The 21,466-nt window shown below is 37.9% G+C and overlaps 1 protein-coding gene across 1 annotated transcript; it reads left to right on the top strand.

Moving 5' to 3' along the window:
* Positions 1-310: 310 nt before the first annotated feature.
* LOC128028781 (ras-related protein Rab-4B) lies at positions 311-19,366 on the top strand. The gene is made up of 8 exons (XM_052616111.1): positions 311-491; positions 8,964-9,044; positions 10,024-10,138; positions 10,229-10,291; positions 12,292-12,446; positions 12,846-12,941; positions 13,444-13,621; positions 15,250-19,366. The coding sequence occupies exons 1-7, from the start codon at positions 476-478 to the stop codon at positions 13,557-13,559; spliced, it is 642 nt and encodes a 213-aa protein (XP_052472071.1). The 5' UTR covers positions 311-475; the 3' UTR covers positions 13,560-13,621; positions 15,250-19,366.
* Positions 19,367-21,466: the final 2,100 nt, after the last annotated feature.

The raw sequence follows: 21,466 nt of genomic DNA on the forward strand, positions 1-21,466 counted from the left end.
GAGGCCTATTTATGTCCAGAGTTTATGCGTAATAGATTTTCATTTATTAGTTTTTATTATTAGTTGTTTTCGATTTCTATTAGTAAAAATGGTTTTTCATTATAAAATAATCGTGCTTGCTTACCTGAAAATGATTGTCAATTTCTCATTCATAAAACACTTTCTTATTTCTTTACTTTGATCCTTTGAATCGTGACCATAGACTGTAAAAAAAAAATCGTGACCGGTTTCGTAAAATTAATCATAATTAATCCATGTGGCAGATTTGCGTCATGACATCAGTTCGGTGTCGAGGCACGTTGTGCACGCGCAGGTTTACGTTGTAAAACAGGAAACGGTGAGAGGCGTTAGCAGCATTTAGCCTGTTGGCTCCCTGTACTGCACACAGAAGCGAAATCAGAGTAAAGCGTTTATCTGAAGCAGGGAATAAAGAGTATCGTCTGGCCGGTTGATTGGTTTCATCGGTGGGACCGTCATGTCAGAGACGTACGGTAAAGACAGCTAATTTGTGTTGAGTGCTGGCGCGTGCCGTAACAACATCATCATCAGGCTGACGATTTCAGACTCCAAACCTTTATTTTTTTACACGAATAGCCATTAGTACACAATATTGAAACAGTATACCCTTAGAGTCACTACTGTGATTCTTGCCTGGTCATGCTGTGTGTAAATATCTGTTTATTTGGTTAATTTCAACACTTTCAGATGGGCCTGTCAGATCAGAGGTTGTTGCACAGGTGATGATGATGATGATGATGATGTCTAAAATAATATAACGTTACAATGTAAAATAATAAAGTGTACGTAAATATGTATGTGTTTACTAGACACGAGCTGATAAACTGATTTAATAATTGAAAATAATTCCATAAACCAATATGTGCACGCTGTAAAACTCATTTCCTGTCTAATTTCCTTAGAACTGCTGTGCGGTTTTTTCTTTTTCTTTTTTCTTTTTTTTTTTTTTTTTTCTTTTTTCTTTTTTCTTGTAGCATACACAAATAGTGTCCTACTACCCGACAGGTAGGTGTCCCGAGAAATCTCACGTGTGTTTGACAGTTCTAGTCCCTGTAAACAGTTGTAAAGGTGAGGGGCGTGGTCTGCTCTGTTGTAGCCAATCAAAAACGTTCTATACCTGTTTCTCATTTAAAGTGAATTCTCAGCTTTTTTTTTTTTTTTTTTTTTTTTTTTTTTCATAATTCCAAGTATATACAGTATCTTGTGATTCTGACTTCATAACAACTGCAAGTTATAAAGTCAGAGGAGATATAAACTTGCAATTGAAAGAAAGTTGCTGAGTTTAAATAACACTATTCTGATTTTCTAAATCTAAAAGATCTGTGAGAAATAACGTCAGAACTGTGAGGTATAAACTCATAATTTGTACTTTTTTTTTCTCAAAGTTGCGAGTTTTTACCCCCCAAAAATAAAAAAAATAAAATGATAATAAAAGAGAGTCATATTTGGGAGATGTGAACTTATTGAACGCAAATTATTTATTTTTAGAAAAAAAGTCGCAATTACATTTTATATAATATATTCAGTGGCGGAAAAATACTTCCATAGTCTGTCAACTTTTTCTGCAATATTAGGTAAAATTACTTACTTATTCACTAAATTGATTCATTTAAAATAGTGTGTCGACTCAAACAAGTCATATATATTAAAATGTGTTTTGGCATAAATCTCTAAAGCACTTTGTTACAGATGACGACGATTCAGTTTGTTCATGAAGAAGTTGTTTTGTTCGGAGGTCGGATGGATGGGTTTTTAAAGAGTGTGTCGTTGGGAGGATGGTTCTGGTGAAAGTTTGCTAACATCACTTAAGGCAACTTTAATAGAAACTGGACGCCTGTGGTTTAAGGATAGTTTGACTTTGTACACGTGACCTCCGTCATCAACATCACGCATCACTGCTCTCTGCGTGAACCGTGTCTAGCTCGGTTTCAGTTTTACACACTGAGAGAAAATCACTTCTTCACAAGCACCGCTCGTCCTCGCTGTGGTGAACTCTGATCATTTGGGAAGGAAATGTTCACAGGAAGAGGTACTGCATTGTTCTTCTCAGATGTTAGTGTAATACCACTACTACAATTTATTTTATCACTGATATTAAAGATTTTATGAATGTTTTGTAGTGCAGTATATTATGCAATCAGAACAAAATAGTCAACAGATAATCAAATTTGACTATTTACATTCTTAATATACTAAATATATTTTACTTTAGGAAGTCTCACATTTAGGGATGGAAAATGTTTGTAATAAATCTATTTAATACATTTTTTATTATCATTTACTTATTATTATTTTGCTTATGAATCTACTTCTATCCCTAAAAAACCAGAAAAACTTAATATAAATTTTCATTGTACCCCTAAGGTTTTAATGTTTTTATTATTATTATTATTCTGTGGCACATAAAATAAGAAATGTCTCAGTATTTTTTGGCAGTAGAGTTAGATTGTAAGTTAATGGGCTCAAGTTAGGGCTGCACGATATTGGGAAAAAAATTACATTGCGATATTTTATTTTTCTTCTATATATATTGCGATATTTTTTCTTGCAAACAAAAATGAGCACACTTCCATTCTCATTTTAAATGATTTAAACATCGACTCCATCGTGTCAATTGATTAATATGCGCGAGGAAGAGAGAACAAGATAGAGCTTGTGTTGTTTGAAGAGGGCTCTCTCTCTCTCACGCGCGCGCGCTCTGTCTCTCTGTCTCTCTCGCACGCACGCTCTCTCTCTCTGTCTCTCTCGCACGCGCGCTCTCTCTCTCTCTCTGTCTCTCTCGCGCGCGCGCTCTCTCTCTCTGTCTCTCTCGCACGCGCGCTCTCTCTCTCTCTCTGTCTCTCTCGCGCGCGCGCTCTCTCTCTCTGTCTCTCTCGCACGCGCGCTCTCTCTCTCTCGGTCTCTCTCGCGCGCGCGCTCTCTCTCTCTCTGTCTCTCTCGCGCGCGCGCTCTCTCTCTCTCTGTCTCTCTCGCGCGCGCGCTCTCTCTCTCTCTGTCTCTCTCGCACGCGCGCTCTCTCTGTCTCTCTCGTATGCGTGCTCTCTCTCTCTCGGTCTCTCTCGCACGCGCGCTCTCTCTCTCTCGGTCTCTCTCGCACGCACGCTCGCTCTCTCTCTGTCTCTCTCGCACGCGCTCTCTCTCTCTCGGTCTCTCTCGCTCGCGCGCTCTCTCTCTCTCGGTCTCTCTCGCACGCGCGCTCTCTCTCTCTGTCTCTCTCGCACGCGCGCTCTCTCTCTCGGTCTCTCTCTCTCGCGCGCGCGCTCTCTCTCTCTCGGTCTCTCTCGCACGCGCGCTCTCTCTCTCTCGGTCTCTCTCGCGCGCGCGCTCTCTCTCTCTCTGTCTCTCTCGCGCGCGCGCTCTCTCTCTCTCTGTCTCTCTCGCACGCGCGCTCTCTCTGTCTCTCTCGTATGCGTGCTCTCTCTCTCTCGGTCTCTCTCGCACGCGCGCTCTCTCTCTCTCGGTCTCTCTCGCACGCACGCTCGCTCTCTCTCTGTCTCTCTCGCACGCGCTCTCTCTCTCTCGGTCTCTCTCGCTCGCGCGCTCTCTCTCTCTCGGTCTCTCTCGCGCGCGCGCGCGCGCGCTCGCTCTCTCTCTGTCTCTCTCGCACGCGCGCTCTCTCTCTCTCGGTCTCTCTCTCTCGCGCGCGCGCTCTCTCTCTCTCGGTCTCTCTCGCGCGCGCGCTCTCTCTCTCTCGGTCTCTCTCGCGCGCGCGCTCTCTCTCTCTGTCTCTCTCGCACGCACGCTCTCTCTCTTTCTGTCTCTCTCGCACGTGCTCTCTCTCTCTGCCCTGTTAAACTTGCATATGTTTTTCAGTCCTGCCATTGATAAACTTTCACTCTATGATGGTTAAGCTGTGCAATTAATCCGAATCACATTCATTAAGGGCCGGGGAGCAGCTGGCCCATACAGTTAGTGAATAACGGATCAGCTATGACAGCCTACATCTCACATCCTGCGATGTGACTATCGTGGATTCGTACATCGCGATATCGATGCTTAAACGACACATCATGCAGCCCTAGCTCAAGTGTTTTTTATTTTTATTATTAGTGATTTTAGTCAATTTAATAATTCATTGGGTGTTCTTCCAAAGAAGATAAATGTTTGTTTTCATAATCACGGGGTAATACGTTCAGTCTCTGAAGCTTTGCCTTTAGGTTGACGTCACCAAGCCTGTCACAGAACAGCACTTTTCTTCATCCAACCAATTACTGAAGGATAAAAAAGGTGCTGCCATTAATTTGTTTTCATTAAATAATCTCACTCACATTATACTAAAGTCAAATGGTGAAATTGTGAAAGCGGTTTGATGTTGTCTTTTCAGTGCCCTAAAGTTTGAGTTTTAAATGGCATTGATTCTGCTCTTACTATCGACCGTGTATATCATTTATTCACAATATGCAAAAGCTGGTATAAATGGAATGATACCAGATTAAAATAGTACAACATTTGCCAAATTATACAGAATAACATGGAGCATACTGCAAGGAATACTTTATTCCAGCTTGTTCCACTTGTTTTTCCATTTCTAGCATGATGTATGAATCAGAAATACTATCAACACTGACTTATAACTTCTCTTTCTCAACATGTAAATAGCATTGCATAAAGTATACACTGTGTGCAGTATGCAATTAAAGATACACTAACATTGTGAATGTAGCCATAAAGCATGTGTGGCCCCTTTAAATCACTGGTTCACTGATTATCGACTGATGTATTTGTGCTGTTAAAATATTCATGTAGTTAATGTGGATAGTAGTTTCATGTTGCAGAATCCCCCCCCCCCCCCAGCCCCTCCAACTCTCATCTCTCCTTTCTCTCCTCCAACCCCCATCAATCCCCCGTGAAACTGAGTCGGTCTCATTGCACTTGGCCAACAAATCACCTTTCCATGCCAATAGAGAAAATCGACCATCTTGCCCTGGCACTGTAATTGCTCTTTCATGGTGTATTGATATCCTAGGCCAATCTCCAGGGACTTTTTAACATGACTTCATCATGAGTGACGTACAGTATGATTCATCTGTCCCACTAAAGCAGATGACACTGAAATCATCTTTTATACTTCACTGAATATTGCTTTTTTTCCCTAAATAATGCATTTTTTTTTTTTTTTGATAGCATCTGCCTCGGTATGTGTTACACAACAATAAACATGCCAAAAAGTAGGCCTGTAAAATCGATTAATCGTTTACTAAACAAAAGCATGTTAATATGTGTGTACTGCGTATATTCATGTATAAAAACACATGCGTACATGTATAGATTTTAAATATATATGTGGTATATGCACACAAATTATATAAACACAAACTTTTGTTCCGGAAGCGATTAATCGATATTAATTTTACAGTACTACCAAAAAGTAGTATTAATAAACGCACTAATTTGCATGTTTAATTGTTGTTAATTACAAAGAAAAAATCTAAAATCACTAAATCAAAACAAAATACAACTAATATTATTATAATGTATCACTGTAGAATAAAAATGTAAGTATAATAAAAAATATATATTATTTTTAACTGTAAAATTACAATATTAATATTGTTAGTAGTAGTATTATGCATTATTACATTTTTTGTGTTATTTAATTTTATTACTTATTTAAATGTTTTCAATTTCAAAATAATGTTAAACAATTGAATTTGTATTCATAAAAAAAAATTAAAAAAAACCTACGAGTATGGGAAGCAGGTTAGCCTAATTCATTATGGTTAGCCTAATTCATATTCGTTATGACTAATTCATATTAAAGCAGTAGACATTGCTAACATTAATAGCACAGTGCCGTGCTTTACCCTTAAACATGCAGTGCATATGTTTATTTACATCACACCCTTTGCTTTGATAATCTCACTATAATCCCAATATCAATTCCAGTTTTATTTAGTTTTATAGATTAATTGTTGCAGTCCTATGATGGATATGATATTTCATTATTTCAACATGGACCATTATAGGAAGTGAAATTTGAATTTGCATCTGTGCATCTAAACCAGCAGTTACATGAGTAAACTTAGGCCTGAAATTCAGTCCTTTTTAATATTTTGCAACCCTTCTACTTCCCTTTAAAGTTATCATCATTATATGGAAATAATGCATCTTGCACATGGCATGTACAAGTAATTAAATCTGAAACTATAAATTGTGTACAAAAACTGATGTTTAAGGTGCTAGTATCTGTACAGACTGGCTGTAAACATGTAGCCACCAATTGCTTTTGCCTGAAGATGCTCGAGGTCATGTTGTCAGAGTACACACACACTCACACCAGAAATAGCACCCATTAACTGACTGTCTGAGTCTGGACCACTTCATTTAATATGATTTATTATCCCTAAATGTCATGTTGGAGTGATTGCAGAAGTCATTTATCCATTGAAGGTCCCTACCGTTTTTACCTTTTTCCATTAAGACTGAGTATTCATAATAGATCTGTCCTAAAACCTAGTCGTCTCTAAACTAAACTTTAAACCATTTGTTTTCTCTCTCTTTCAGTTTTTTCTACCATTGCATAAATTAAATAGTCAAAGGGTGTTTTTTACTATTTTGTCTTGCTTTAAAAAAAAATAAAAATGAAAACTACAGTTTAAACATTTAACATTGAGTATCTTTTAAACATTCCACCAGCCAACAAAACACAATGTAACATAAAATAATTAAATGAAAATTAGTCAAACTAAAATAGTTTTATTTGGCCATCTTTGAGGCCTCCTTTGTGAATAGCCTATATTAAAAAAGGGGCATTGAATTTTTTGAGTGCAAAAAAGCGGATGAACCCACAAAATAAGTTTCAAGGTGCTGAGGGTGTTGCAGCAGACCTTGATGACAGCTGTTGCCACATTTGTTCATTAAACTACTCTAAAGATTATTCAATTGTATTTGATGTTGAATGTGTTTTGTGACTTCTGGATCACAGATGGAGTGGGTGTGCTGGAACTGGGAGCAGGAAATCTCCCTTTCGTTCTCTCTGTGTCTTGATTAAACTTGTTGTGCTTTGCGTTTTTGCAGATGAACATTTCAGCAGAACAGTGTCTGCAAACAGCCATTTTTGCATCTTTCACAGACACTTTAGAAATTTCCACACTGCAGACATCTTTTCTGCATTTAAACCCTACTTGAAACCCTCCTCTGTTCCAGCCGTTATGGCTCAGTGCATGTCATACCCACACATGCAAATGTTCTTACTCTGTCCTCGTCCAACACAAAGAGCTTTTGGGATGCTCTCGTCTCTGCGTGGGTCGGGTCAAGACCCGCTCTTACCCTGCTGAACTTCTGAGCTATGACATCCTGCTATCATGTCATTGTGCCTTCAGTAAGGATGCATTTCACATGCATTTACTATTTTATTGACATGGTATTGCATTGATGAATGGCTTATAAAAGTCTATAACATAATGTTGGAAGAGATGATGAGATTAGATATAGAGCATTAGTGCCGAGGAGAAGTGGTCAACCAATAGTTTAGTGGTTGTTTAACATACATTACCCTTTTATTACGGTTTTGACTGTTTTTGATCAAATAAATGCAGTCTTTTTCAGAGACTTCTGAAATTCCTGCTGGATTCATCTTTGGCAGAATCAGGCCTACCACACAATAGAAAATATGAGCAATCTGCAGTTTCAATCATGCATGTTTAGTCGGTTATTTGGCAACTCTTCTTAGAAGAATGTTGCATTTCAGTTTTCAATTTCAGATGGGTTTAATTGTTCAAATAAAACACTCTTCAATCTAACGGTCATAAGAACGCAGATTTGTCATTGAGATGGAATTTAAAGGTCACGTTTTCATGTTTTTTTTTTTTAAGCTTTGATTGTGTTTACAGTGTGCAATATAACATGTTCATGTTTCGCGTATAAAGAAACACATTATTTTCACACAATTCACCTATCTGTATACCGCTGTTTTCACTGTCATAAAAACGGGCTGATGTCTTCTTTGTTTTATAAAGTCCCTCTTTCAGAAATACGTAACGAGTTCTGATTGGGCCAGCGGTTCCTGTGTTATGATGCGACAGCAGCTTACAGCACGCTGCCCTCCTGGAAACACGATTGGGCTAGATTTGGACTAGTTTTGTGAAGCAAGTGGGTAGGATTTGTTTTGAAAACCTGGAAATCCTGACCTTAACACATGTGTTTTTGCGCAGGCCTAACATCTAGTTAACAAAGCTAAACAGCGTTGCCCTATGTGTAATAAGTTACAGAAACTGTTAAACGCACCAACTTAAATAATAAAATACACTTACCTGTTGTGGTCCATAAACAACACCTTCTCCAGACTAAGAGGGAACTGCTCCATCTTTCAGGAATAATCTTTGTGCGAATCCGGCATTAAACTGATTGAGATTGAGGAAGCTGTCCTCAGCTAAATGTGCTGCACATAGTTTTACATGTGGATTATAATTTTCGGGAACAGAGTTAAACATAAACTGTAACCATTGATCTCTAAGTACAGCGTCCCTGGGAAGCCCAAACAAACATGATTGGACTCTGAGATGAAAATAACAGCGTTTCGACGACATGATGACAAACGCAACTCTTCCTCTTCTCTGTCGGAGCACAACAAGACCACGCCCCTTTTTTGTGTATTCCTGTGGGCGGAGGTTAGTCAAAAAACTGTTTTAGGGACGTCATTACTGCAGGAACTAGAGGGATGCAGTCCAAACGGGTCGTTCGTTGTAGGCAAATTTTGTTAAATAAAATATCTTGCTTGGCATTGAACTTTGAGCTTTAGAATTATACAGATATTATTTATACTCCAACAACAACATTACACACTAACTAAAGTTTAAAACATGGGATCATGAAGAACGGGACCTTTAAATGTAACTAGGTGGCCAAGTGCTCTGAGCAATAACCAAACAGCTGTTAAACATGTTCTCTGTGCAGTGCAACAGCGATATTGATTCTCTTTCTTTTTCTCTCCCTCTTGGTTTCAGATTTCCTGTTTAAGTTCCTGGTGATTGGCAGCGCTGGGACTGGGAAATCATGCCTCCTTCATCAGTTCATAGAGAACAAGTGTAAGCCCATATTAATGTCTCACTGCCACAAAGACTTGAATTAAAACATGACCTTTAATTCTCTGAGCGTTCAGCAGAGAGAACGAGGAGGCCTTGAATGTTAATTCTTTGTGAAGTCAGTGTAGCTGTACATGCTTTTGAAACATGAATAAAAGTATGTTAAGCAATGAATAGAAATCCCAAAGTCGATCTCAATTTACAGAGGAAATGAAGGAAAGAGGCGTAATTACTAATTATGTCTATAACATTGAATGGACTTTAAATGACCCTACCTTTTAAAGTTGTTTCAAAGACAGAAATGAACTTTGAATATGTTATAATATGAGAATTGAATATGCAAGTCATCAGGGGCCATATCATAAAACAAATAAGATTATACATGATTAAAAAAAGGAGAGAAAAATATCTTCTCAGTCCAACTTTATATATATATATATATTATATATATATTTTTTAAGTTACAATTAAAATATAAATATGAAAACTTTAATAAACTTTGTATATTTTCATATTTTTTTTAAGAATTGCATGGAAACAGAGAGAAGAGAAACTGAATGTTTGTCAACTACTAAAACTAATTTAATTTAAGAAGAAAAAAAAAAATATTGTATTTAGCTTGATTTAGTGATGATAATGTTTTTGGATTTGAATATGACCGATTCAATTGAATGTTACCTTTTGTTTCAGTATAAAACTGAACTTTAACTAAAGCTGAAATACAAATACAAATAAATTAAATCAAAACGATAATCTTTAAAAGAACAAAAATGAATCAAAATGAGAAAATCACATTACAAAATGTTATAATAATTAACTAAAATTAAAATGACAACTCAAAATAGAAAACTACATTCTAATTAATAATTTTAGTAAAAACTGTAATAGTTTAAATAATAGAAAAACAAGACATCTGGCATCAAACTTGAATGAAATGGCCTCTTTGTCAGCTCTGCTTCTAACCAGCCATTGTGTGTCACAGTCAAACAGGACTCCAACCACACCATCGGCGTTGAGTTTGGCTCCAGGGTTGTCAATGTTGCCGGCAAAACGGTCAAACTGCAGATCTGGGACACGGCTGGGCAGGAGCGCTTTAGGTACCTCCCTGTGATTGGCTCGTCAGGACATCCTCGCTGCTCTGTGCTGACTCTGATTGGTTGAGGTCATTCTCCCCTTGTGTCTTACAGGTCAGTGACCCGCAGTTACTATCGTGGAGCAGCAGGGGCGCTTCTCGTGTATGACATCACAAGGTAAGGCCACAGTTAAAAGATGAAGTTTGAAGTGGAATGAAATGGAGATAGGGAGAATGAGTGTGGCGTTGAATTGAATGAGCTGCAGGTTGGCATGCAGCTGTCTTGGTAATAGAGACGAAGACACTGGATTAATAAAGTCTGACAGCGCTGTAATAAAATGTCATCTTCTGGCGAGCGGCAGCCCTCGGTCCATTAGACGGGGTGTGGGACAGTGAGAGAGAAACCTGAACAGAGTGATGGATCGTGTGTGTTCGATGAGGATCGTCCTTCAGCACTGAACTGCTGCAGACCGTTTTCACTGCTTTACACTGAAACACATTTCCCACGCTCCTTTTCGTCTGTTGCTGTGGCCACAGGCTGATGTTAACTCTGGAGACCAGTGACTCAGACAAAACCAGATTCCCTGAAAACGTGATGAGCGCACAGACAGTAAGGAAACGCGAAGGACGGCATCATGAGTCATGTATTGTAGCACTCGGAGGTCGTCACAGACATTGGCTTCTGAGAAGCAGTATTAACAGTGACGTATGTTAAGTGTTCGCTGTTATTCGCTCACAAAGGCAGTTTCTCTGGGACTGATAATAAATGGTGGAAATCAGGTTAAATACATTGACTCAGAAAATTACACTTGGCCGTTCTCATAAAGTCAAGATATAACATTAAAAAAAAAGTAAACTTTACTGGTATCACTCTGTACAGTTTATCTGTGTAGGGCAACCCTCTACATTGCAAGTAAATCACTTGCATATGCGACTGAATCTTTACTCTGGGCGACTAAATGATCACTAATATTAGCCAATGGGTTATAAATTCCAAGATTTTACTTGCCAGTGTGTGAGTTGGAGGCTAATATAAGTTTAGCTCAGAAATATGTTCACTCACCGAACTCTTACTGAGTTCTTCAGAGTTTCACGCTCCATCAAGAGATATGTGCTTTTTTTTTGCTTTTTTATTTCTCTCAAATATTGTTCACAAATCTGTCTAAATCTGTGTTTGTGAGCACTTCTCCTTTGCCGAGATAATCCATCCACCTCACAGGTGGGGCATATCAAGATGCTGATTAGACAGCATGATTATTGCACAGGTGTGCCTCAGGCTGGCCACAATAAAAAACCACTTTAAAATGTGCAGTTTTATCACACAGCACAATGCCACAGATGTCCCAAGTTTTGAGGGAGCATGCAGTTGACGTGCTGACCCCAGGAATGTCCACCAGAGCTGTTACCCGTGAATTGAATGTTCATTTCTCTACCATAAACTTAACTCCAAAGGCGTTTCAAAGAATTTGGCAGTACATCAATAACACTCAGTACACTCACAAACGCAGACCATGTGTAACAACACCAGCCCAGGACCTCCACATCCAGAATTTCTGCACAAACTGTCAAAAACCATCTCAGGGAGCTCATCTGCATGCTCATCGGGTCTCGAACTGACTGCAGTTCATTGTAGCCAGCCTAAGGCACACCTGTGAGGTGGATGGATTATCTCTGGCAAAGTCAATTATACAACTACTAAAAGCATATTTTAATCTTACCAGATACACATAATACACTTAGTTAACAGTACATATTATATATCAAATCTCAACTGATTGATTTGAGAGTGTCAAAAATGTGACCTAATGTGATCGCAGAGCGATTGTATTAAAAGTTGGATACATTTGTCCAACTTTATTCACAATACATCACGTAATATGATATACAAAAGCAAATCTCAGCTGCATGATTGTTTAAATGAAAACTGCATTATTGCACAGCTTGATGATTTTTTTTTTTTTTTTTTTTTGCAAAATGTGAAGTATATTATTGCATGGCTCTTATCTGCTAAATGTAACTATAAGGCATGAAGATATGAAGATTTGTTTTAGCATTAACATCATGATTTTCCATAAAGCTGCTTTGAAACTGTTTTGTAAGAAAAAAAAAACAAAACAACAACAACAACAAAAACACATGATCCAAATGAATTTGACTGTCTTTATCTCTGTCCTCTAGTCGGGAGACCTACAATACTCTGACTAACTGGCTGACAGATGCACGGACACTGGCCAGCCCCAACATCGCCATCATCCTGTGCGGGAATAAAAGGGATCTGGATGCGGACCGTGAGGTCACCTTCCTAGAGGCGTCTCGCTTTGCCCAGGAGAACGGTTAGAGCTGCTCTTTAGGCATAACACATTTGTAGCTTTCGTCTTTTTTTTTTTCTTTGCCCGTTTCTACCTAACAGTGTGACACAACATCAATTTTCTCTTGCTTCTGGCACCTGTTTGTCATATGTCTAGCGATATCTTTGTTGTATTCATAAATCATAAGTGTCCAAACAGCAGAGAACGCGCTTCTCTTCCTCGCTGTTGTTAGACCTGCAGGATTTTTATCAGCAGCTCATTTACGAGCTCTTCTGTGCTGTAGACATGGCTAAAGACCGTAAGTTGGTTCCCGCTGCTGATGCTCTTCACACTAAAGCACCCTCATGTAACTGACACTTAGCGTTTGCAGCATCATCAGATGACTGATTTTGATGTGTAAGCCTGACTCTGTCCTCCTCTCAGAGCTGATGTTTCTGGAGACGAGTGCTTTAACCGGGGAGAACGTAGAGGAAGCCTTTCTCAAATGTGCTCGTACCATCCTCAATAAGATTGAGTCGGGTAAGTGAAAACTGCACTGCCAAGACTTTGCAGTCTAAATGTAGCAATGTTGCCTAAATGCTTTTGTAAAGCTTCAGCCCATCCATCATAGTGAAGCAAATAAAGTTTAACACTGTAAAATGTGAGTAATAGTTTATTGAACCTGGAAAACAAAAATGCTTGCTTGTGTTTTTTGTCGAGTATCATATTTGATAAATTTGTTTTTTATGGCTCATATAGAAATCAATAAAGACTATATAAATAAAATGCGTATTAATATCAATTGTCACTCTTCATCTTGTCTTAGTGAGATGATGTTTAAATGCTTAGTTTTATGATCCAATTTAGTTTTTATTAGGGGGGCAATGCAATACAATGATGATTGAGAGATTAAGGAAATGTTCCTCAATGTATCGTATCGTATTTGATATTCATGGTCTAAAAACCTTAGAAATGTGTTTATTGAGTATGATACAGTAGGCTTTAGAGAGTTGAGCTGTGTGTTCTCTGTGTGGTCCTGCAGGTGAGTTGGATCCGGAGCGGATGGGTTCTGGGATCCAGTACGGCGACGCGTCCCTGCGGCAGCTCAGACAGCCCCGGGGCTCTGCTGCACAGGTCAAGCAGCAGTGTAACTGTTAGGGGCCCGGACACCCTGACCGCTGCCTGACATCAGACCAGACACACACAACCTCCCCCCTCGGGTCAGTTCAACACTTTCATATGACTGGGTTATACCAGGGTTACTTTCTATCAGTGAGTAAAAGGAACGTTCTGGGATTACTGCAAAGAACAACTAACATTCTCAGACATAAAAATAAACAAAACCGTTACAGTATGTTCAATAAATAGTGCACTTTATTCTGATGTTTGACCAAGGGTGCCCAAACTTGGATCTAAACTCTGCAGGACACCAGCCCTCCAGGACTGAGTTTGGTCACCCCTGCATTAGACGTTCTGCTGATTCTACAAAACTTATTCGGCTAACTCTAATTAGGGTAGACTGTTAGGATAGAGCTAGAATTAGTTGCATTACTTAAGCCCCTTTCACACTGCCATTCCGGCAAATACACGGGTAAAGTGTTCCTGCAATTGTTCCCTGGTCGCTAGATTTGGCACTTTCACACTGCCAGTGATGACCCGGTATATGTGCGTGCTTTCACACACAACCCGTAAAGATCCCGTAACGACACGTGACATCAGCGCATGACGTTTAATGTACGAGTCAAAAACGCTAGGCACGTTATACTTTAACTGATGCAAGCAAACGATCTCGGCATCAGCGCGGAAAGTGAGGAACTAACTGATCTCTGCTTCATTACAGTTTGCACGTATGTTTTCGATCTTCCTTCAAAACAGCCGGTAAAAGAGTCGTGCGATAACGCGCATCATCACTTCGACACGGGATTGGATCTGGCTCTTGTTCACACAGCACTCGTCCCGGGTCGAACTCCGCAATGTTACTAGGTCCCCGACCAGGGTTCAATTCGGTAATCAATCCCGGGACGTGGTTGCTTTCACACAGAAGGTGACCCGGCAATGTTCCGGAAATATTGCGGGTCTGACGTGCAGTGTGAAAGGGGCTTTATAGTCAACATGATTTCTAAAGGGGACAATCAAAATCAAGTGTAACTTGAAAGTCTATGGCTCAATACATTACACCAGGATAAGTCTGAAAATACATACCGTTATCAAAGTACCGTATTTTCCGGACTATAAGTCACACTTTTTTTCATAGTTTGGCTGGTCTTGCGACTTATAGTCCGGTGCGACTTATTTATCAAAATTAATTTGACATGTACCGAGAGAAATGAACCAAGAGAAAACATTACCGTCTACAGCCACGAGAGGGCGCTCTATATCTTCAGTGTAGACTAAAGGATCACTGAGCAGCATAGAGCGCCCTCTCGTGGCTGTAGACGGTAATGTTTTCTCTTGGTTCTTGGGTCTAAATAAATGCGACTTATAGTCCAGTGCGACTTATATGTTTTTTTCCTCATCATGACGTATTTTTGGACTGATGCGACTTATACTTAGGTGTGACTTATAGTCCGAAAAATACGGTATAATTACAAGATTTAAGCATTATGTGTTCAAGTTCATTCACTTTACAGTTAAAAGGATTATTATATTATAAATTATTATATTATGCTCACCAAGGCTATATTTATTTGATCACAAATATAGTCAAAACAGGAATATTGTGAAAAATGTGAAATACGTGTTTACTATTTGAAGTGAAATGGTAATTGTCTGTTCCTCACAGATGGAGATTAAGATTAAGTTGGAATGAATAATACCGTTTTTAAATGTTCTTTTTTTTTTTTTTCAGCTCCGAGTGTCTGTGGTTCTCTGCCGAAGAGGCACGGGCAGTAGAGGTGAATCACGTCCCGACAGAGAGACTGTGCGTGTTTTAAACTTCTCCTGTGATTCTTACACACAGTTCCTTCTTTTAAAGTAAATCGAGACTTACTAGACTGGGATAAAACCATTCAACCATTTAGCTCTTAAACTAAATCATTTTATACATTGTGACATATCAGAACTTTGTTGGTATTAAACTGAATGCCCCTTGATTTTGTTTTGACAAAATATGACCAGACAGCCAAATTACAGCTATTAAAACCCCTTATACACTCAGAGATTTACCTTGTTGCATTGGTCATGCATTTAAAGAGCTTCTGAAAGCACAAAGGAGGTGAAGGGGAGAGAGACACATCCGTTCAGGTCTTGTCATTCGGTCGGCGCTATCTGCTGCATATCAGATGTTTACCGCCATCTCAGTCTGGCTTGGGTTAGAGGTTATCGTCTAACTTAACCTCACCCGTCTTTCTGCACAGACCTCCAACCGTCCTATTGAAATGAAGGACAACTAATCTTGTCAATTTTGTTCTTATTTACATTGTGCGTTTGTTTGGCAGACACATCTAGAAATATAAAATAACACATTTGTTTAGAGATTGGTGGTTTCAAAATGTATTTCACGAAATGCCCCAAAAATGTATCGTATGTATAAAGAATAATAGATTCAATTGAAACTTTGGATCTGAATGGGTGAATCTCCCAAAAACTTATGTTAAAGTCATATTTCAGCCTGAATTGAAAATAATTATAATTAACATGTTTCCAAAAGAAAATAAAGGTTACTTTAGGGCAATTAAGATTTAGGAAATTTTGACTTTGACAGTTAAGCACATTTCCTCCCAAATCTTTATTTACTATAATGTCAAAAAAAAAAAAAATAATAATAATAATAATATATATATATATATATATATATATATATATATATATATATATATATATATATATATATATATATATATATATATATTAAAAAATATTTTATTATTGGATTATAGAAATGCAAATGGGATTTTAAATGCATTATTTTTAGATTTTAAAAAAAAATGTCACAATGCATAAAATCAATTTATGATAGCAAAATGTCATGATTTTGGGGGTGAAACTACAACAATACATTTCTTTGTCTTTCTTTTTTTGAGATTGAGCCTTGATTTTATTGTTGAAGTCACATAAAAAGTGTACACCACAGGTTATATTGTATATTGAGGAATATTTCCGTGCAGCAACCAGCTCAGACCCATCATACTGCAACACGATTCATGGTACACTGTAGCTGTGGTGTTTTGGCGTACATACTGTGGGTTGATTTGTTCATTGTTTGCTCTGGTTACCCATGACAGGGAGATCTAGAGGTGATGAGTGGCACAGTGCCCCCTTCCCTCAGTGACATCATCATTATGCACCACAGACCTGTTTTGATCTGTGTTTTAAATACTGTCTATGTGATGTGTTGGTTTTTCCCTCTGCAAGTGCACTTTTTTTGACTGTTTATATACTTGTACCTATAGAATTGTAAAATGTATAATAATTTAACTATATTAAATGAGAGTATATAGTTTGAGGAGTAATCATTCCTTACTAAAGAACAACTGAGACTACATCGCCACATCTCTTCTAGTTCAAGCACAGCCTTAACTGACTAACCATGATTGATCTGCATCATTCAAGAGGCTGCCTCATGCTCTCATAATCCTCTGAGCTCTTAAAATGCACTTATACTGTCACATTTCCTTTTTTGCTCTACTGTGATCACTTTTACCAAATTTTGTGTCTAACTTATTTAAAGTGCCCTTATTATGGGTTATGAAAGGTTCATATTTTGGTTTTGGGAGTCCCCAACAACAGGTTTAGATGCTTGTAAGGTCAAAAAACACTTTCATTGTCTTATAATATGCATTTGTTTTTACCTTATTTGGTCAACGACTCCCAAACGATTCACTCATTGATTAATTTTTCCAAAATCATCCTTTGTGTGACGCTAATCTGCAGTGATTGGTCCGCATCATGCCTGATAAAGCAGTGTTTGTGAGCGCAGTGCTGCTTTGTGTAAAGCATTATCACTATTTTTACCGCTCAAATAGAAGCAGCACCTAGTGGCCAAGAATGGATGGTTTTCCCAAGTCTGCGTGCGCAACAATGGGACGGGAAATATGCTAATGTTTCTTGTTGACGTCAACATTAAACTGCTTGGGATTCGTTTTAAAACGACTCTTTTCAGTGATTCAGAGTCGACTTTCTTTTGAGAGAAAATAACTTTCTACACGGTGCACTTTCAGATTTGTAACTTTGTAGGATGTTTTCATTCGCTGCACGAAAGGTCATTTTCAAAAATCAATAATGGGGGCACTTTAAACTATTTTTATCCAACAAAATTTTAACTCAAAGGGATATTCCAGGGTAAGTAGATGTTGCAATATAAGATGTGGCCACTAAACTTGGAGCCAGCTAAATTTCAACGGATATTGTATCATTCGTAATATATCACACTGTGCACAATCTCCAAAAACGTAATTCAAAATATACAAAGAATCTATTCCATTTTGCTCCAATGTAGATTTAAAGTAGTTGGTTCTTTTAATTCAGCTAAGAGGTCACAATCAAACTTGAATTCTGAATGCCGTGAAAATGCACGTTGTTTAATAGTTTAAAAGTAAAGTTACTCCAGATTTCTCCTGGCAGATTTCGCAACTGGTTCCAGTTGTTTATGTGGATTTGTCACATTGACAAGCCGAAAGCTTCTTGGTTAAAAAGTGTTTTCTTTATGAGCTGTGCTGTCTACTTGCTAATGTGACCACATCTTCATTAATGGAAGTCAATGGAATGAAAAGTGTAGTCTGACCAATAACCTTAATAAATGACCTTTATTTCAATAGTAATTTGTGCAATTGAGTTTTTCGCAAAGGCGAAAAGTTTCCCCAAGCACATTTTGCTCATGTTCAAATTAGTCCCATGAAATTTGACGTTATGACCAACAGAGGGCAGCTTGTTTTTAATGTGACTTTTGTGTGAGCAGCTCTGCTACTTTTTACGACGAAAAATGTACATTTGTTTGCGCACAAAATTTTGAAGGCAAAAATCAGCCCATTTTCGACTTCCTGAATGTGACCGCACCTTTACAGTGTAACTCTGTGGGCCAAGTGTTGTTGTTTTTTTCTACATAATTTTTTTTATGATTAACAACAGCATGTCACAGATGTTGCCCATTGAGCTTAACATCTTTGACCTGGAATATTCCTTATCGTACCGATATTGAGTTTGATGCTTTGCTTTGTATGGTCCCATTAAAAAATGGTACATGGTGTTAAGAAGGGCGATCACAAGTATCATTTCTTGGCAAAGTTTTATTGAGCGAAATCCAGTTTCAATAGAAATCTGTGTGATATGGAGTTTTGTGTAAGGGCACAAAAAGTCCCCTCACAGATTTTGTGGTAACGCTTTGCAATAAGATTATGTTTGTACTTATGTAATTATGTTTGACCAAACTTGAAGAGCAAAATCTGCTTTTGTGACTTTGTCTTCATGCTCAAGGTCTATTGCACAGATTCCTTTTTAAATGACTGGGTTGTAACAATTTTGCCAGATGAAATTTCCAGAATTTTTTTTCACATCCAGTCATTTCAATTGGATTCCACTTGATCAGTGATTTTTGCACGATGCTGATATTTCCCCTCGCAGATTTCGCACCTGTTTCAAGTGGGTCTCACAGTTTTCTGATGTGAGCTGTGCGACACCATTGACATCCAACAGTGTTTCTTTTTTGCCCACAAAATTTGGCTAATGTGACGTGCCTTTAGAGCAGCTCCACTTCCTGAGCCAGATGAAATTCAGTGGCTGTTGTAGTTGAGTTTGGTAGCAGTTCATTACCAAATATCAATATGGAGTGTGTTTGAAGAGTATTTCAAAAGTACTGCATAAAACCAGTTGTTGCTTAGTAAGCAGTGTGATTGGTTCATTCATAAATACTGTATATCTGAATCATCTATGCTGTAAATAAGATTGAATATGTTTATCGGAGTGTCTGGGGGAGGGGTGCTTGTTCATTTTAAAGATTAAGGTTATAATTAAAGTTTGCTTGTTTTTTATGTGATGAGAATGTCGTTTTTCCTAGTCTCTGTTTTTGTGTGTCACCTTTTTGTTCTTTAGAAAATGATTTAAATTATAATCCGGTTATCTCTAGGTGGCAGATGCATAAAACGCGACAATTACAAGAAATTAAAATATCCTTAACCCTGTCTCATGAGAAAGTCTGACTATTTTAAGATGTAGTGATTTAATTTGATTTGGATGGAAACATGATTTCGGAATGAAAGAAAGAAAGCATGACGGTCATTAGGCCTTGTGCAAATTATATCATAACATAATATTTCATACAAATTGGCCACCAAAACGTAACAGTTAATAATTGCTTTGTGAATGTTATACTGGTTTAGAGCATTAAAGACTAGTTGCAGGTCTGGTCTACAGTCTACTTAATCTGGTTTTGACAAGATTTAAGATAAAAGCGTAAAATAAAATAAAAAATTGCAGTAATTCTTATTTTTGGTTATTATTAAGTAATGCAGCCTTAAATGTAATAAAGAAGTGTGTTTGTGAAAATTCTATATTTTAATAATTAATAATACATTTTAGTTTTAAAAAATTTGTCACTAGTTGAAAACTAATTATCGTAATCATAATCTTAAATTTTTACATAATTATACCATTGCACATTTAAAATTCAGGTCTTCCATTTTAAAGAGCGAGTTTGATTATAACACTTTTTTTTTTTTTTTGCAGTGTAGACACAAATTAATGTGTACATTTTCCTACAATAAAAAAAGCACACAGACCGATAGAATATCTAATTGATTGTGTTAAATGTTAAAACTGTTTAATTTATCTTTAGTTTGTCATTGGCATTTTTTATAAATCTCACAAACTACCTGTATTTTATGAAGTGACATTTAAAAATTCATTTTATTGCTTTAACATTTTAGTGAATTAAAACGTTTAAAATGTCTAGTAATGTGACTATTTATTTCAATTTTTGTGTTTTAATTATTAAATTGAAAACTTATTCCTTATTTACATGTGTCGCTCCTGCTAAATGAGGTTGAGGTTATTAGAAAATGTTATTTTTGAATATATATATATTTTCCCATGCTGTGCACTTCTCCCATTCTTCACAATCTCCTCTTCTCACCTGCAGATGTCAGTGGGATTGATTGTATTTATATCTCAACAAATTAGAATATGGTGACATGCCAATCAGCTAATCATTCAAAACTCCTGCAAAGGTTTCCTGAGCCTTAAAAACAGTCTCTCAGTTTGGTTCACTAGGCTACACAATCATAGGGAAGACTGCAGGTCTGAGAGTTGTCCAGAAGACAATCATTGACACCCTTCACGAGGAGGGTCAGCCACAAACATTCATTGCCAAAGAAGCTTGCTGTTCACAGAGTGCTGTATCCAAGCATGTTAACAGAAAGTTGAGTGGAAGGAAACGTATGGAAGAAAAAGATGCACAACCAACCAAGAGAACCGCAGTCTTATGAGGATTGTCAAGCGAAATCGATTCAAGAATTTGAGTGAACTTTACAATGAATGGACTGAGGCTGGGGTCAAGGCATACAGACGTGTCAAGGAATTTGGCTACAGTTGTCGTATTCCTCCTTAAGCCATTCCTGAACCACAGACAATGTCAGAGGCGTCTTACCTGGGTTAAGGAGAAGAACTGGACTGTTGATCAGTGGTCCAAAGTCCTCTTTTCAGATGAGAGAAATTTTGTATTTCATTTGGAAACCAAGGTCCTAGAGTCTGGAGGAAGGGTGGAGAAGCTCATAGCCCAAGTTGCTTGAAGTGAAGTGTTAAGTTTACACAGTCTGTGATGATTCGGGGTGTAATGTCATCTGCTGGTGTTGGTCCATTGTGTTTTTTGGAAACCAAAGTCACTGAATCGGTTTAACAAGAATTCTTGGTGCACTTCATGCTTGACCAGCTTTATGAAGATGCTTATTTCATTTTCCAGCAGGATGTGGCACCTGCCCACACTGCCAAAAGCACCAAAAGTTGGTTAAATGACCATGGTGATGGTGTGCTTGACTGGCTAGCAAACTCCCCAAATCTGAACCCCAGAGAGAATCTATGGGCTATTGTCAAGAGGAAGATGAGAAACAAGAGACCAAACAATACAGATGAGTTAA

This window comes from Carassius gibelio, chromosome A15 (genome assembly GCF_023724105.1).
Source record: "Carassius gibelio isolate Cgi1373 ecotype wild population from Czech Republic chromosome A15, carGib1.2-hapl.c, whole genome shotgun sequence".
Taxonomy (NCBI): Eukaryota; Metazoa; Chordata; class Actinopteri; order Cypriniformes; family Cyprinidae; genus Carassius; species Carassius gibelio.